The 18,508-nt window shown below is 38.7% G+C and overlaps 2 protein-coding genes across 3 annotated transcripts in view; both read right to left on the bottom strand.

Moving 5' to 3' along the window:
* TMC1 (transmembrane channel like 1) overlaps positions 1-1,735 on the bottom strand; it is a 54,840-nt gene extending 53,105 nt beyond the window's left edge. The window contains exon 1 of the mRNA XM_051789360.1: positions 1,570-1,735. Within this exon, the coding sequence (XP_051645320.1) occupies positions 1,570-1,603 (34 nt within the window). The 5' untranslated portion in view covers positions 1,604-1,735. The remainder of the gene's footprint in view (positions 1-1,569) is intronic.
* Positions 1-18,508, bottom strand: part of ANXA1 (annexin A1) — a 360,547-nt gene that overhangs the window by 214,032 nt on the left and 128,007 nt on the right. The gene's annotated exons all lie outside the window — the stretch shown is intronic.

Here is an 18,508-nt window from a genome sequence, read left to right as displayed (position 1 = left end):
TGCTTTTGTTTGTCTTTTCCTGCATGAGATGCCAGGAACAATGAATTCGCAGCCATGAATTCCGCATAATGAACCATACATTTCCCACTGTCATAGATTTTTGCAGAAGACATACTATGAAACAAAAAGAAGGGCCAAACCAAGAATGGCTTCACTAAAAATATAAAAAAAAACCCCAAAAATGTATGGCTCTAGAATGCATTTTTTGCATATGTTGCAAGAATATTCCTCAGGACTGTCAGCAATGATGAAGCAAAACCTGTTGCAAAGAAATCACTAGATTAGCTCCTCAGCCCTGTGCTAGATAACTCCAGCCCTTGTAACTTTTTAAGTCAGAAGTGGATTGAGAACTACATTCTGAAAGTGTCTTATATTTACTTGTAAGGGAGCTCCAGCTTAGGAATTTGAAAGAACAATAAAGTCACTGAATCAGAAGATAAGTCAATTCAGTCAGATATTTGCAAGTAGAAGGCAGGTGTTTATGGTAAACTTAGAACCGTGATATTCTTAGAATTTTCTTATTTTAAATGCTTATAAAAATGTACATGTTCTGTCATCAAGCTCATATGGTTTCTTACTCAGAAATTCTGTTGAAGCCATTAAGTAATTTCTTATGCTGCATTAAATTTTGTGCTTGTCTCATGCTGAAAAGAATTCCATTAGCATGAACTGCTTGAAAATTAAATTCATCAGTAAATGGTCTTGTAGTAAAAAAACTGAGGGGAAGAAATAACAGAGGAGCTCAGACATAAGGGGAAAAAATACAATGGACTTTTAAAGTTATATGCTGTTATATGCTGCCAAAAAAACTAAGCAGTCCCTTCTGATGTTTTCTATGGAAGTAGAAAATATTTTATTACTACTATGCGTTACAACTATGGATTAAAAATATAGAAAGCCTGTTTAGTAGAAGTAGCCCTGGTACTTATCAAGATCTAATGAATTCATTCAGAAACCAGTCTAGAATAAGGTCCCTGACAATTTTCTTCCAGGTTGAAGATAATAAAGGTTACGTTTGTTCCATATGAAAAAAATCTGTATTTTAGAAAGAGTAGTATTGCCCATGGGAACAGAAAGCACTTCTCATATTAAAGAGTTGCCTTGTACATTGCCAGTATAAACTGTTGGGCATTATTATCCTACAAAAATATTTTCTAGATCCAGAACAGGGTAGTATCAGTATAGAAATATTATTAATCTTACTGTGAGGGATGTTTGACATTTCATAGCAAATACTGAAAGCAATAAGAAAAGTAAGCACTGCTTTTGTGCAGCTTACAGAAGCCACAAAATACATCCGTTTTTTTAGTCTTTCCTATAAATTACATATAAGTGTAAGACAAGTAACAGGGCTGCAGTTACACTCTTTTGATTTACTAACCAGTGGAAAGCCACCCTCCCATGCTATAACCAGCCAATTTCCACAATAAAACATATTAATGAGCAAAAGAGTGAATTACGAATAGCAAGATTTTACACTAAAAAGAATGAGAAGAAAACTTGCACGCTGTTGAACTACATGCAGAAAATGAATACGTGCTTCAGTTGCATAATTATATTTGTAATTACCATTTCCTTCTGTTGACTTTTCATGCTTAGGCATCGTGACTATTTCAGACAGCTGCTGCAGGTGCTACCTATACAGGAGAGAGTCTGAAGGCTGAGTGGTTCAAGATGAAGTGTAGCACAACATCATCCTGTCTGTCACTGAACAGATGGCGCTGGTGAAGTTTCATTCACTGAAATATAAGAAGATACTAATTTCCTAAGTGATTAATCTTTCATGAATGTTTAGCTTACTATTTAGGGTTGACAGGTTAGGATCAAAAGAATCAAATATGTTGTTCACCTTCTTTATTATTATTGCTGAAAATAACAAAAACTCTCCTGCAATGTACTTACTTATGACTAACGCTAATATTTAAATGCTTAAGTGCCTTACCGAGCAAGGATGTTGCACAATGTCCACATGGACACGCTCCTATGCTGTATATGGGTCTCCACTTCCACATGTGGAGGAGGATACAGGGATTATTTTTTTTTTTCAGGGAAGTCAGCTTATACCTTAGACATATTTAAATTGCAAGGCTTTAACAGAACAGCCTGACACTGATTTAAAAGATCTTAGCAAAATTAGCAGGATGCTGATATATCTACTGGTTTGTGTTTGCATTTCCTTGGAGTTCTATTAAGACTCTGCCTTTATCCAGATATTACATCCTAAGTTTATCAGTTTTACCCTGATTGGCTTTTTATCTAAGTTAATGGTGAAAGAAAGCAAAAATGTAGTTAGCAAGACAGATGAGGCTTGGAAGTAAAGAATATGAAAGAATATATTACAAATAATACAATATGTTACAGATAAAACAGCATAAAATATAATTCTTGATCTGTATTTAACTAGGTTATTCCACAATAATTTCCCCATATTACTCATCTGAAATTCTTTCAGTGTTACTCAGCTGAAAAAAAGCGTAAGCATCTACAGAATACTCTGCATTCTCAGATGTTCCTGTTTGAACATCTGGTTTCTGGATCCTCTTACCCACATGGCTACGAATGCAATTTTTTTTTCCTTTGGAGCTTTTGTTCAGATGTCTGAAGGAAGTTTATCTGGATGTTAATCCAGTGATGCTGGATACCTTACCTTTTAATTTTCAAGTTCGGGCTTTTCAGTTGGGGCTTGTTTTTCTTGTTTTGTTTTGTTTTGTTTTAACTGAAATGCATTCCTATTTCTGTTAGAACACTAACATGCTATGTTTGAAATACTCCCAAAGAAATTAAGCTCACATATACAATTATAAGAGTCCCTAGCAAATGTTTTCTGAACAATTTTTTCCTTTATTGCATTCTCATATTAGTCATTACAAAACATCTAGATCCCGTGCTTTTAGATACTGGGGAAAGACTTCTAATTCAAACAAAAAAATGTAAGAAAACATTGAAATCATCTCTGAATATCCATAGTTGGACTATGTTTCAAGTTTCAGAAAAATAATAGGTTCTAAAAATTCATTTGGTAGACTTCTGTACTTTAATAACAGAAAAAAGAACATCTTGGGAAGAATGGTGAGCATGGAATTCAAGTTAATGGTTCTGCAAGCATTTGCAAAAAGAAGCAATTCTAACAGGGTGTTTTGCAGTTGCAGTCAAATCAGGACCATAGAATTGATTAAACTGTATGAGCCTTCATCAGAATTTAAAGTTAATAATACCTCACTTACATCTATTAGCCACATTGGAAAATATTTTACTGGATATATGAAAAGGAAAGGGACATATATTGATGGTTGATTAATTAATCTTTCCTGAAAAAAAAAGACAAAAAAAATTATGAAAATCAAGGATGCAGAAGTAATATTTAAAAAGACACCTAAGTAAAAGAATTAAGATCATATATGCAGTCTGAATGTGGTCTCTGGGTGAATATTTGTTATATATGTGAATTGCACATCCCATTTTATTTGTTTCTCAAGGTGTCCTGACTCAGTCAGTGATCAGATTTAAATAAATACTTTTCTCACAGTACAACTGCTTAGTGTAAACAAGCCAAATCCAGTCTGGTTTGTGGTTTATATTCGTGGCTATAGGAGTTAACTCTTGTCTTTGAGTTCCATTACTTACTGCCCTCAACAGTGTGCCACCAAAAATGTCTATGGGTCTGCCCTGCAGACTGGGTCACTAATCAAAGCAAATAATCAGTTTCTTAAGTCAGCTTAGTGCAGTGATCCCATCCACAGCACGGTCCACAAACAATTGTATTAACATAGAAGTGGCAATCAAATTGTGACATGATGTGGGAAAGGGCAGCCAGGATCAGGAGACAGAAAGAGGTTGCCAACCTTTGAAGACAGATGTGCCACTGGATATAACATAACAAGGAGATACATGCTATATTTCTCTTTAACCTTGGAGTTCAAATAGTAATCAGAGATTAAGAACAAACTGTACAATTTTCATTTACACAGGGTTCTCTTTACAGCACACCAGGCTTAAAAGACAAAAAAAAACCCAAAACGAACTACCAAACAAATAAAAAAAAAACCTCTTAACCTAATTTAACTCTATTTAATAGTAACAAAATCAGAATAATGTAGAATGCTATTAATACATAAACATTATTAGAGTGGCCTCAGTGCAGACAGGTTTAGTGAACTCTCCTCATTCCTAACTGGGTTTGTTGAACACTGCAAAATTTTCCATTGTTGGAAAATACATCACATTTTTCTTCCTTTGTTCAAATCTCTATCTTCTTATCAGAAACACTTACTATATATCCTAAGAGCTGAAGCATAGCACAGTATGCAAAAGTTGAGGATGGAAATACACAGTTATCTCTTTACCACAGCTGAAAATCCATAATGAAGGAGAAATGGAAAGTATTGGTCCATATACTCTTCCACATACTGCTCAAGTGATAAACCATTTGATAGCCATCTGCCAAACAAATAAGTCTACCAAGGAAAAATAATGATGACACCAAAGACTGTTGCCATAACTATGTTTGGTACAAACATCAGTGCCTCAGTAAATCTGCTAGCATCAATTTTGCTTTTAGTCAGCTTTTAATTTACAGTGCCATAACCTATGCACAAAGAACGAACCACTATAACTTCTTTCCTCATACTTTTGCACATCAGCTGTAAACACTCTCCACAATAACAAAATGCACTGAATGTTGATTTTTCCATGTTTCAAGGTGAATTTTTCCTTGGTTTCTAAACTTACTGCAAAACTTAGGGCAAGAAATTGTTTTCTGACTTTATTGCTAAAGGTGACTCTTTTAAGAATGGGATTTTAAAATGCCATTTTGTTTAGAGGAACACAAAATGTATATTCTGCCCTGTTGAAGGACATGATAAAATTAGGCCGTTCTGGAAGCAGATACGTAAACAAGCTGAAGTCATGGCACTGTAGCCATACTAGCTAAAATGCCTTTTTCATTCTAACATAATATGTAATGTTGATCTTCCACTAAACTGCTGCATTCAAATGAGTCAGAAGAGTCTGAACGGCATTAACTGGTAAGTCTGTGCCTACCACCCTCATTATCCCACATCTTTTCACAGTCAAGTGGATGATTTTGCTGATCAAGTCTGGGAGAAGCGGGAGGCTGCCCAAGGAAGGGCCTGAGGTGGGATGGGGGTCAAAACCTCCCTTAGGGGCACCAGCCTGCAGCAGTGCACTGGGGGGACCCTGGTGAGGGTGGAAAGGCACAGTCAGACGACAGATCAGATTGATTTCATGCCAGAAACTTTCAAAATCTGGCTCGCACTCTTTTCAAATATTAACTCCCAAGTCAACAAGTTCAGCTCTTGAACATTGATTAAGGAATGGCATGTAACAGAAACACAAGTAATGTTGTTCTCATGCTGCACTGGTCTTCACAGAGAAAATAGTTACAGTTTAAATCTACTCATAGACAAAATTTTATTTGTGTAGAGATCTCTGAGGCCCTCATGAAAAGGAAGTGTAACAAATAAGGAAAAAAAAATACATGACATTCTGAAAATACTACTTATAAGCCATTTGTAACTTTTCGGATGTTTCTGAAATACTGTATTTCAAGTTTTTCTGAAAAACTGGAAATTAAGCTAGAAGTACAGCAGGATGTAATTTTCATTATACTCAGGTTCTTTAGATTCTCCTGGTAGACACAAGCACTGGGTTCAGAGAAAAAACATCAGAAATCACATGGAGAAGCCACTTTAAAAAAATTTTCTGGTCAATCAATCTGAATCACAAGAAATTAGGGCAATATATATGATTTAAAGGAATTTATCCAAATTGGTCTTGGTCACTGAACCTATCCTGCTATATATTAGTCATCAGAATGCCTTATTAGAAGTTCAAAACCAGCTTTAAATTCCTAAACATTCACTAAAATTCTGTAAAATTTTCTGGTTTTTGTTAGAAAGGAAAATATTTAGCAGAATTTCTACAGATCCATATGCTCTGTTCTTCGGACCCCTGAAAATTTGTAGCTGGGAGCATTTGTGAAGTTCTTGTGAAGATATGACTATATATATTTCCTCTAGTAATAATGCTACTTAGAAATAGATCATTCTACTTAGAATCATATTCTTGTCTTTATCCTAGTGAAAAGGAAGGGTTGAATGAAGTGTCACTGATAGAACTGCTTTCTTTATTAAGATCCAATATCACACTCTGCCGGCTACATCTGACTGCTCACAGCTCTATGCTGACATATGGGTACACTGCTCAGATAATTGCATTTACTACTTAGTTGTGGCTGCATCTAGTGAGGGGACTCCAGATTTACTTCCATTACTGGAAAAATACTAGAATGCTCCAACCCTGGACACACAAGCTCAGGCTGAAAATACATACTTGAAACCATAAAATCCCATTCTCGTTAAAATCAAAGTTGTAAAGTTAAATACCCTTGAATGCATTATTTGTAACTTCAAAAATCCTATGAAAAAATATCATTAACTTAAATTTACTATGGTATGACACACAAATCCTTTTTGGCTGTTGTTTCTAGCAGTAAATGGATGCTGGCATGCACAAATTGATCTTCTCAACAATGCAAACTAGAGAAGAAAACAAGAAGATCTGCGTTCTTTAATCCATCTCTTCTTTCATCCAGAAGGGAAAAATGGGGGGGAGGCCTGTTGGGTTTAGCAAAACTGTTGATATTGTCTATTACAGTATCCTTATGGATAAATTGGCCATTACATACCTAGACAAATCCATAATACTTTGGGTGATCAATTGGCTGAGGGGTTGGGCTCAAAGGGTTATAGTAAGTGGGATTACATCAGACTGGTATCCAGCTAACAGTGGGGTTTCCCGTGCTTATCTTTAGGGCCAGTGCTTTTTAATACTTTTGTAAATTTTCTGGACACAGGAATCAAATGTAAATTCATTCAGTAATTTTGCCTAGCATGCTAAACTAAGAGGAACTGTAGAATCCGTGGAGGGTAGAGAGGCCTTACAGAGATATGTAGATAGATCTGGGCAATCACCAGCCATTGGAAATTTAACAAGAGCAAGAGTTGGATTCTGCATCTAACATGGAGAAATTCCAGGCATTTATGCAAAATGAGGGATGAGAGGCAGGGGAGCAGCCCCAGAAGGAGATCTGGGGGTTTGAGTTGGTGGCAGGTTGAATATGAGTAAGCAGTATGCCCTGGCAGCCAAAAGAGCCAACCATGTCCTGGACTACATCAAAAACAAAATCACGAGTTCATTGAGGGAGGTGATCGTCCCACTCTACACTGCACTGGGGTGGCTGTACCTCGAGTCCTGTGTGCAGTTTTCGGGTGCCTCAATGCAAGAACCTCAAACTCTAGAGTTTGATTGGAGGAGGGTGACCACGCTGGTGAGAGGACTCAAGTGCAAGACTTATGAGGAGCAACTGAGGTCACTTGTTCAGCTTGGAGAAGAGAAGGCTGACGGGTAAATCTGTGGAAGGGCAGCAGCAGAGGGGGAGGTGCTTGTCTCCTCTCTCTGGGCACAAGTGATAGGACATGAAGAAAGCAAATGCAGCTGCATCAGGAAAAATTCAGATTAGTCATTAGGGAAAGGTTCTTCACTGAAAGCATGTCAGTCACTGGAACAGGATCCCCAGGGAAGTGGTCATCAAGTCTGTCAGATTTTAAGTAGCCTACAGACAATGCTCTCAGTCATGTGAGTTTTAGATAGTCCTGTGAGGAGCAGGGAGATGGACTTGATGATCCTTAGGGATCCCATCCAATTTGAGATATTCTATGATTCTGTGATTCTATAATTAGCTGTTTTGCCATTATCTATGTATACATTGATTGAATGTTTCAGCTGAGGCACGTTAGCTTCTGTCCCAAGATACCTTCAAAGGCAGCGGAAAGGATAAGGAATGGGAAGAACCATTATAAGTGAAGAACGAGGATGCTAAGATATGTATAGTTTTTCTGAGTACCAGCATGAAGACTTGAAGGTCTGGGACCTGGTTACAGGTCTCTGGAGGTCCGGGTCCTGGATGCAGTGGGAGATGCAAGGGTCCTGCTAGGGATGCAACTTACCCTACAGTCCTGGATAAAGCAACACGCACACAACAAAGATGGCAGTGAAAGCTACCATGAAGAAGCTAATACAAAAACTCTTGAAAGAGAAGCATGACTACTTGTAAGTACCTATTACATAGGCAAAGAGCCAGTAGATGGCACACAAGTATATGTATCACTCTTCCCGGGGCTGACAAGGAGAGGTAGTGCTGTTTTACTTGGCTACAGGTTGCTGTGTGCTGCTTTTTTCACACGGGGGAAATTTGAATCTCTTAGTGATGTTATAAATGCAGGTGCAGGAATGAGGCATCTCCTTAGCAGTCAGTACAAGCGCTCCCGTCACTGTCCACAGACCCCAAGGTGCTGAGGGACCATGTGGTCTCCACTCTGAATCACAAAAGTCTCTTTCCTGCTTCAGCAGGACAAGCTAGAGATGTCAGTTAGTCAAAGTTTATCTGCAAACCAAGGTTGGCAAGAGCTTAACAGAGGAAATTGTTTTAGAAAACGATGAGCAGAGGATATTTGTGCTGTGAATGCAAGACCCTTCTTGTCTTCCGAAAGGATTTAAGATTTTTAAGTGCTTCTTTAAGGTATGTTCTTTTACCGACAGCAATGACTTCAAAATTACAGCTGAGCATGTTTTTTCTCCCTTGGAGCAGCACTGGAGTACATCAAACACAGAATCCACTGGTCTTCACAGTGGCCAGTACAGGGCTATGTTTTGCATTTGTGCTGAACACTGGGTTGACAATATAGAGATGTTTTTGTTATTGCTGAGCGGTGTTTACACAGAGCCAAGACCTTTTCTGCTTTTCATACTTCCACGCTGGCAAGGAAATTGGGGGTGTATGGGAGGCTGGGAGGAGATTCAGCCAGGAGAAGTGACCCAAACTGACCAAAGGGATATTCCATACCATATGACATCATGCTCAGTATATAAAGCTGTGGGGGAAAGGAGAAAGAGTGGGACATTTGGAGTGATGGCATCTGTCTTCCCAAGTAACCATTACGTGGGATGGGGCTCTGCTCTCTTGGAGAGGCTGAACACCTATCTGCCCATGGGAATCAGTGAATTAATTCCCTCTTTTGCTTTGCTTGTGTGAGCAGATTTTCCTTTCCTTATTAAACTGTCTTTAACTTAACCCACGAGTTTTCTGGCTTTTACCTTTCTGATTCTCTCCCTGATCCTGCTGGTAGGGGAGTGAGTGAGTGGTTGTGTAGGGCTTGGCTGCTGGCTGGGGTTAAACCATGACATCATTCATGATAAATTTGGGGCCCTTCTATGATGGACGACTGATGGATAAGAAAAGAACAACAGACATCATCTACCCAGATGATGTTTGTGCAAAACATTTGACACTGTCCCACATTACATCCTTGTTTCTAATTTGGAAAGACAAGGATTTTACAGATGGACTACTCAGTGTATAAGGAATTGGCTAGGTGGTCACACTCACAGAGTTGCCATCTATGGCTTAGTGTCCAAGTGGAAAGCAGTGATGAGTAGCATTCCTGAGGGGTCAGTATTGGGACCAGTACTGTTCAACATCTTTGTTGGTCACAGGGACAGTGGGACTGAGCACACCCTTGACAAGTTTGCCGATGACACCAAACTGTGTGGTGTAGTCCACATGCTGGAAGGAAGAGATGCTGTCCAGAGGGACATGGACAGGTTTGACAGTACAGGCCTGGACCAACCGCATGAAGTTCAACAAGGCCAAGTACAAGGTCCAACACCTGGTTCAAGGCATTCTGAAACAGAAATACGTGTGGATGGGTGGAGAATGGATTGAGAGCAGCTCTGAGGAGAAGGACTTTGGGCTGCTGGAAGATCAGAAACTCAACATGAGCCCATAATGTGTGCTTGCAGCTCAAAAAGCCAACCACATCCTGAGCTGTGTCAAAAGCAGAATGGCCAGCAGGTTGAGGGAGGTGATTCTGCCCCTCTACTCTGCTCTTGTGAGACCAGAGTGTTAGGTCCAGCTCTGGAGTCCTCAAGATAAGAAATGTTAAAAGATATTAGTTGTTTATTTATTAAATGAGTTCAAAGTAGAATGACTTATAATACTGCATGATTTAGTATTGTTTGTTTAAATTTAATTTCATGCCATGAGTATCTGAATTTGCTGAATCCTTAGACAGCAAGCTCTGAACATTCACCAAGGTATGTTGCCATCTGGAACAGAGCTAATTTTCTTAGTAAATTTCCCAATAGCTAGTGCAGTGCTGGGTTTTGTCTTTAGCGTGAGAAGACTATAGATAGCACACCGATCTTTTGGCTATTTTTAAGTAATGGTTATCCTAAATCTAGGGAGAAGGACAAACCAGATGACAAGGAGACTACGGTATCAGCAGAAGCTACAACTCAACAAGATAAGAACAGTGAACAGCCCACCTGCAAGGACAAAGAGAAAGATGATCCAAGAACTGGAGCACCTCTTCTATGAAGACAGGCTGAAAGAGTTGAGGCCTGGAGAAGGCTCCAGGGAGACCTTAAAGCCCTTTCCATTACATAAAACAGGGCTACAAGACATCTAGAAAGGGTCAAGGGCACATAGAGATAGGACAAGGAGGAACAGCTTTAAACTGAAAGAGGGCTGGATTATATTAGATATTAGGAAGAAATTCTTTACTGTGAGTGTGGTGAAGCACTGGTACTGGTTGTCCAGAAAACTTGTGAATGCCCCATCCCTGGAAATGTTCAAGGCCAGGTGGGGTGGGGCTTTGAGCAACCTGATTTAGTGTAAGGTGTCCCTGCCCATAGCATGGGGGCTGGAACCAGATGGTCTTTAAGGTCATTTGGTCTTCCAACCCAAATGATTATATGATTTTATGATAACTTGGTTAAATGAATCTGTGTCTGAAACAGGGTGGAAAACATTCAGAGATTCAAGATATTAGATCTGGGGAGCTTTCATTTACACTGATATAAATTCTACATACTCTAGAGAACATACTCTAACATGCAAATCAATGAGACGTTGTGACAGGACACTGCATCTGTACAAGCTACGTTCAGTGTACAAACTATAGTCAGCATTCCTCCTCCAGCAGATTTTCAACTTGGCTAGGTTGTTGCAGGGTAAGAGAATATTGTGATCATTTTGTTTCTTCTTTTATTTCTATTTTTGTGTGTTTTATTATTATTTTATACTGGGTTTTTAAGAATTGACTGAAGCATATATTAATGTATTTTTTTTCTGAGACTCTGTGAGCATAAAATGAAAGTGTATGAACCTTCTCAAGGGCTAAAAAGAGCCATTGTTGACCAGACCCAGCAGAGTGCAGTAGAGGTTGCCCAGAGGACTAGTGGAGACCCTATTTCAGGTGAACATCGAAGCACATACTCATGTGAAGTATTTCAGGAATCTCGTCCATGAAAACAATTAGCCACATTTAAGTGACTAAGCATGTTCCTACTTATCATATGGCATAAACATGATATGTTTGATTCTCAGCAAAGCCAACGGCAAACCCCCATCAAAGAATTGACCATATCAAGGTTAGTGACTTGAGGTCACCCCAACCACTTTCATCAAAGAGTGTCCAAATTAAACTGTGGAGGTTTATGGAAGTCTTTGCACAGATGATAAGACACTGTTGAAATTCACCATTTCATTATTCTAGTTTTGGACATGTAAATCCATTGAAAACTAGTTTTGAACCTATAAAAATTATGTGATTCAGCAGTGAGCAAATCTCTAATCTTTTGTGGCAATTATTTTTTTCTTCATCTTAACATTTTACTCAGAATTAATGATAAACTGAAGAGAAATTTCTCTCTTCGCTCATTTTCAGTTTAGTCTGTCATAAGAGATTGATCTCTCCTTTACTCCTTTTTCTTCCCCTCATAATTTAGTTTTAAAAATACTACATGGATCATGTATGTTAAACCAAAAAGATTGACTTCTGATGAGATGAAATCAGAACAGATTTCATCATTGTATTTTTGTACTAGTATGCTACTTTTTCATGTTCATTTTTAAAGTCAAAATTTTATTTATATAATCATATAATGAAAAGAAAAAACATACAAAATTCCATTTTTGCTGCTGACACTGTTTAGCTACTGTGCATATATATATATGATTGAAATTTCAGTATCTATATTAATGAGCTAACATGATCAGTTTTTCTCCCTGTGTTCTTTCTGAGGGATAGAGAACAAAAATGGTCCTCCAGAAAGAGATCATTAGGAGAGTGATTAGTTTCTCTATTAGTTTTATACTGATCACTAAAAAAGAACTTATTCATATACACACACCATTTGCAAGGGTATGCAACTGGATTTTGTGCCTGTCACAGTAACTAAATCATTACTGTCAGTTAGTTAATCAAGCCAGTGTAGGCTGTGCAAGATTGCCAGTGGCTAGTGCTCAGTTGCTTTTGTAGAGGGTATACTCAAGAAAAGTATATGGCTCCTAACTGCCAGACAACCCCAGAACAAAACTGTAACCAGAAGTTATGATTTGTGCTTTTTCTCCAGTTTTGTACAATTTAGACAGCAAACAATTCAGCATTTGAGTTTTGTTTTGTCACAACAAAAAACCCTCATGCATTTTATATCATGGCTTTCTTTATATGTGCTGGTTTACTGTGAGTCACTATAAAGAGAACAACCATGGTAAAATGTGTTTCAGACTAATTACCCACTTGTGGCATTATGCCAGTTAGATTGTTTAATTGCACTGATTAAATTTGCTAGATATAAGAAGTTCACATGTGCTAATGTTTATACAGCACCTCATGATTTAAAAATGGAAGATGACCTTCCTGTTTTTAACCACACTGTTCTGTCATGTGAGAGTTGTGCCATTCTTACAGGTGATGCCAAGTCTAGCTAAGTTACTCATTGCCTCGTGAGCTAAGAAAACCTTGCACTGGATGATGCCCTACCAAAGACCTCGCTTAAATCAATTTTTGGTGAGCTGAGTTTGCGGGGTTCTAAGGGCAGCTTCTATACCAGAGGCACGTCTGAGGACAAATAAAGTCTTTTAGACACCTTTGTTTTTCTCAAGGACAGAACACAGAGTACAAAGGAAGATATTCACTAAAATGCAGCAGAACAGCCAGTGAGATTCACAAAGGATGTTTATGTAGTGGGACTCTTAACACCCACTGAAACTAATGAAGCTTAATCAGAGTCAGTTCCCAATGAGATCCGCATCTGAGCACCCAAACACAGAGCCACACTAAATCAATGGGCTCTCACGAAAGCACTGGCCTTAACAATAAACATCATCCTCCATGGTGAGTCACAAGTACTAAAACGTGTAGGAACACTTGTTGCAAGGCAGAGACTGCCCTCTGGAAACCATTCCACCTATATTTTGTAATTTCCTTCTACCTCACAGAATTCTTAAAAAATAATGTATGACTATACGCTTACGACTAACACTAAGAGCCTATACAGAAATTCTGAGTTAAAATGTTTCACCATCACAAGGGGAGAAATCATCCATTCGTGATGAACACCCCCTGCCCCCAGTAATGTCAGTATCCCTAACTACAGACGAACATTTTAGAAAATTTTAGATGAGTGAGTAAAAGAGCCATATTTTTAAAAAGCATCAGAAAAGATCCCCTGTCATTTTCTAGGACATTTTTCAAAGTAACACTCCACTCTTTTAATGGTGTGTTATTTCAAAATAGGTTGTGAACTTTTGCACAACTACAAACAAGAACAGCTCTTCTGGAATGGGCAAAGGTTTGTCTTGCCTGTAACACTGGCCATAAGTACAAGCTATAGAAGACAGGCGTCTCCAACTCTTCTCTCTAGTACCCTCCTCACAGCTTTCACCTTTTTTAGTTCACAGACTTCCTGAACCTGTGCATTAAGCAGTCCTCAGGGAACTTCTTTGCCATGAATTTGTCCCTCAACCCATGCATAATTTGGACGCCCTTTCATACCTTGACCCCTATCAGCCTGTTGAACCAGCATCTCTGCTTGTTGGTTCCTCACTCTTTTGGAAGAGTTAGGAAACACATGTCCCTGTCTGATGCATTGCATTCATTAATTGATAGTTCCCTCAGGAGAAGCCTCACTGGCCTGATATCTCAGACATGGCCAGTCTCTGCCAAGCCCTGCCACTCACCACGACATACACTGGACACCTGAAGGTTTACCATCCAGGAATCACTACTATTTTTTCTTGAGACAGTTACAGTGAGATCCTGTGGGGACACACTAGAATAAGTCACCACAAGGTACAGAGATGCCTACTACAAAGTAGAGCAGGGGTGATTTGGACCCTTGGAATCTCTGTGTGTAGACAAGTATGGTTCCCAGAGTAAAATCCACGCATTGCCACTGGGATTTAAAGAATCTGGCTCTTGTTTGTCGGTTTTGTTTGTTCGTTTATTCATTCTTGATGCTTTTATGCTTTCACTGACTGCTAGAAAGTGAAGAAAAAAATCCAACACCTACAGAGACTATTGAGAAATGTTCTTTTCTTCTACAAGAGGAGAGGGGGAGTTTGGCTTTTTACATGATAAAAAAATGACTAAAACAATCTGCTTCACCCTGTGACATTCATGTGTGCCTGCAATAAGATTTTTCAAGTTTCTTTCTAACATCCTGAGTCAGAGCACGCACACTGGAAAAGATCCTGCTTGATAGGGCCTCTGAAGTTTTCTCTTCCTGCCCCCGTCCCTTTCTCTCCACCTTAGATGCTCTCCCCAGCTGAGACTCAGTGGCAAGGTACAAAAACAAGGTCCCTGCAGGTTTGTATGCATAGATGCTATATCGTTGCATGCATGGAGATCACAAAAGTATATTTGAAACTCCAGGCAGAGAACCACTGCACCACACAGAAAAAATTCTTGAGCCGCCCCAGAGACTAAATCTACTCTCAAACACACAGAGGACTGTTTCTATTCGATCAGAGCTGTTGTCTGCATTAACTCCTTAAATTAACTGTTCAATTCGATCAGAGCTGTTGTCTGCATTAACTCCTTAAATTAACTGTTCAACAATTCCACATTTGTTTTTAAAACCAAGTCATCATGGAAGAAGGAGTAGCCAGGTGCTCAAATCTGTGTCAGAATTTCAAAACAAATATTGAGCAACGTAAAAACTGACTCATTCATGTTATTACAGGGTTTCTCACCGGCACAGTTGGATGAAGTGAATGAAAACAGAAAGAGAAGCACGAGCTGATACAACTTTTTTAACCCAGAGACAATAGGAGTGTCTGCTCCATAACCCCTGAAGATGCTATCACAAACACATTTCGCAGGATCTTCTGCACCAGCAAGAAGCTATACTCTTCAACCAGCCATTTCCCCTCTTTGCTCTGGATTACACAAGAAACTAAGCAGATGCTTATAACACTGTGACTGCAAAGCCTGACAGTTATTTGTTCTTGGTGGAAAAAAAAAAAGCTCTAAATGAATTTAGCACAATGAGGTTTTCCAGTCCCTTTGACACTTTTTTATTTCTCATTTCCAGGCCTGGACTTGCAAACACACCAATCGGTAGCCAAAGAAATGTCAGGTTTCCTCCTGACCTATTTTTAAACCAGGGAAATATTTTTCCCCGGAGCTGATATCAGATGTTGCTCTCAATTAGACTGCATGTTAGGTTAACCTGGGTGGGAGCACTGAAAATATCTGCTTTCCAGACACTGTTTTATTACTTAATATGTCTTTGCTAGCAAAATACATCTTCTCATGCTCTAAATTACAAAAGCTCAGTGTTAAAAGATCTCAGTGTTAGCCTGAGGAAAAGTAACTGCTGTCATCCCTCCCTCCCCCTCTTTACCATGTCACACTGGCTGCAGGCACTCTGGAAGCATTGAATAGCATAAGGCAAAAGCACGAGTCATGTCTCCCTGCTTTGTATCAGGGGGTGAGCAGGAAGTAAAGTTGAATGATGAATGCAGAGCTGACTCCAAACCAAGTTATTCGTTAGTAGCTTAAAGAAGGGAAAAGGCTAAGATGCTGTACTACATGACATGGGCAAGAAGAGGGTTCCGATGAAGTCTGTAATATTGGCGTGATTTAGTTTAGCTAAAAAATGAGTCTAGCTGAATTAAGCAAAGCTAAGTCATTTTCAGGAACTGAAGATGCTGTGCATGCCGCTATCTGTCACTCATTCCACTAAGCCTGGTCCTGCAGAACAGGACACCACATGCAACCAGGGCTCAGGCACTAGCTCTCAGTCTCAATACAGCTGAACATGAAATTTCTACACTGTGAGAAGACCATTCTCAGTTCCCTCCTTTTTAAGTATTCATGTTGAATATGGCTAATATATCTGTGGTCATCTGAGGCATGGTTCTTGTGTTCTGTTCAGTACGACTCTTCTAGACCAGCAATTTTTATTTGGAGGGTGCTACCATCTAACACATAATTTTTAAAATGTCTGAAGGACCCACGTATTTTTGGGTTTATTCAGTATATCTTCAGCTATCTGATTTAGGCACTCTCTTTGCTAAGATAAATGGAGGATAGTAGTTTGTAATGTGCCAATTGTTATGACACAGAAAAATATGCCTGAAGCAATTCTTCTCATAATGTTCTTAATATACTTTTTCGTTTCAGTGAGACAAAGCCCTTAGTTCTTAGGCAAAAGACTGAGTGCTCAGGTTTTATGCTGTAGAGTGATATATAAGAAATTGCCACCTACACTCTAGATTTTAAAAAAATGAAACTTTAAGGGGAAGCTGAGACCTTTACAATATTGTTGAGATTTTGTTGTGATGGGAAAGACATAAATTGAAAAGTACAGCAAAATGGCATGTGGTGCTCAGGCATAGGCATGAGGAGCACACAGATGTGTCCTGGATACCTGTATAGCCCAGAATCCACCTTATCTTTCAGTTGACCCTCATCAACTGTCTGGGAAGAGCTGATGATTAGAGCAGTGACTGACATTCCCGAGCCTGAGAAAAAAATATATGAAGAGTTTAACCTCACATTGTCCCCTTCCCTTTCAATAAAAGTAAGAAAATACAGAAATTATCTACTTTACCGCTTGAAATAAATAAACACTTCCACTGGTAAATAGATTCAGGGTCCTGCTTTCACCCACCTTTTTGAGGAAAATATTCTTTCTATTTGTAAATTAAAAAAAATTGTCTTTTCTGTGTCATATCATTAAAACACTACCTATAGGCAAACCTGAATCAGATATTGCAAACCAAAGTGGGTCTTTGTTTTCTTGGGTTTACCAAGTCTGAGCCAATGCAGGAGAAATAATCCCCAAATTTTAGGCCTGCTTTAAAACTGGTTATAGCTGTAGCTCATGGAAACCTCCAGTGTGTACAGTGTTCATAAAAACAACTTGTCAAATTTCCCCAAACGGGATTTCCCTGAAATCACAGCAATCTTCAAAGCTTTATCTGTTTTACAGAGCCAGACACACAAATTGCAACTCCCTGGGACACTAGGAGAGCAGAGCAGGTGCTCTGTGGTGACTGTACAGCACACCTGAGGAATAGTGCATGATAATTTCAACTCACCATGCCAAAAAGCACAACACAGAGAAGGAAGCCTTTCACACCCAAACAGTATGTTTATTTATTACCAAAGCAGCTCATCTCTTTCCTATGATAGTACCATTGCCAAAGAAGTCACATCAAATGGAACTCAAAACCACGCGTTTCACTTAATTGCATTTAAAAATGAAGCTTCCTCAGAAAGAAAAAAGACTATAACCACTATTTAGTGAAGAGTAGTGCTAGATCAAGATTTATACACTTTGTTCTTCTATTAAGTCAGCAGAGAAGAACAAATAAAACTAAAAGGTATACTTGCAAATTAAGAAACAGAGCAATTTTTCCACTTTCTATTTTCAAGAGCCATCTGCAATGCCCCCTTCTATATATAGCTTCTGAAAAGAATACCCTTAGAAGTTCATTTCACCCGTGGCAATGAAGGGCAGAGTTAAGGTTATGCAAATATACCAGGATGAGAATAAATGAAAGGGGTAACAGCCTCTAACACAACACAGCCACTAAAAGAAATGCTTATCAAGTCATAGTTTGAATTTCCTTATGAAAAGTAGCTTTCATTAAATGATATCTTTCCTTAATTTCCAAAGGCTACTTATGAAAAGTTCTTGCTATGCAAATGTAGTCATGATCAACTGGCTAAAGAACTAAATTATATATTTCTATTTTCTACTGGGAGTCCATAACAGACAGTTTTAAAATAAGCAATACAAAACTTGAAATGTAATATGATTGCATAATACAAAACAACAGCAGTTATAACCAGTTCCAATCAACAACCTGAAAAATTACTGCATGTCTTCTGAAAATGTGTACATGTTTTCTCAAGTAGTAACACTGAGTATCCTCAAGGACTTCAAGGATATGACTCTCTGAAAAAAAAATAGACCATTTTTTAAGTTGAAAAAACATTATAAAGTTACTGAGATGCTTAAGCCTCTTCTAAATACTACACATAGGACAGGGAGTTTGTGCTCCAGATAATCACAGCTCATGAGATTCCATTGACTAAAGCAAGCCTTTGGAAGGTAACCTTTACTTGGC

The sequence above is a fragment of the Manacus candei genome, unplaced genomic scaffold (assembly GCF_025592945.1).
Source record: "Manacus candei isolate 608988 ecotype Guabito, Panama unplaced genomic scaffold, ASM2559294v1 h1tg000027l, whole genome shotgun sequence".
NCBI lineage: Eukaryota > Metazoa > Chordata > Aves > Passeriformes > Pipridae > Manacus > Manacus candei.
This window is presented reverse-complemented; position numbering and strand designations above follow the sequence as displayed.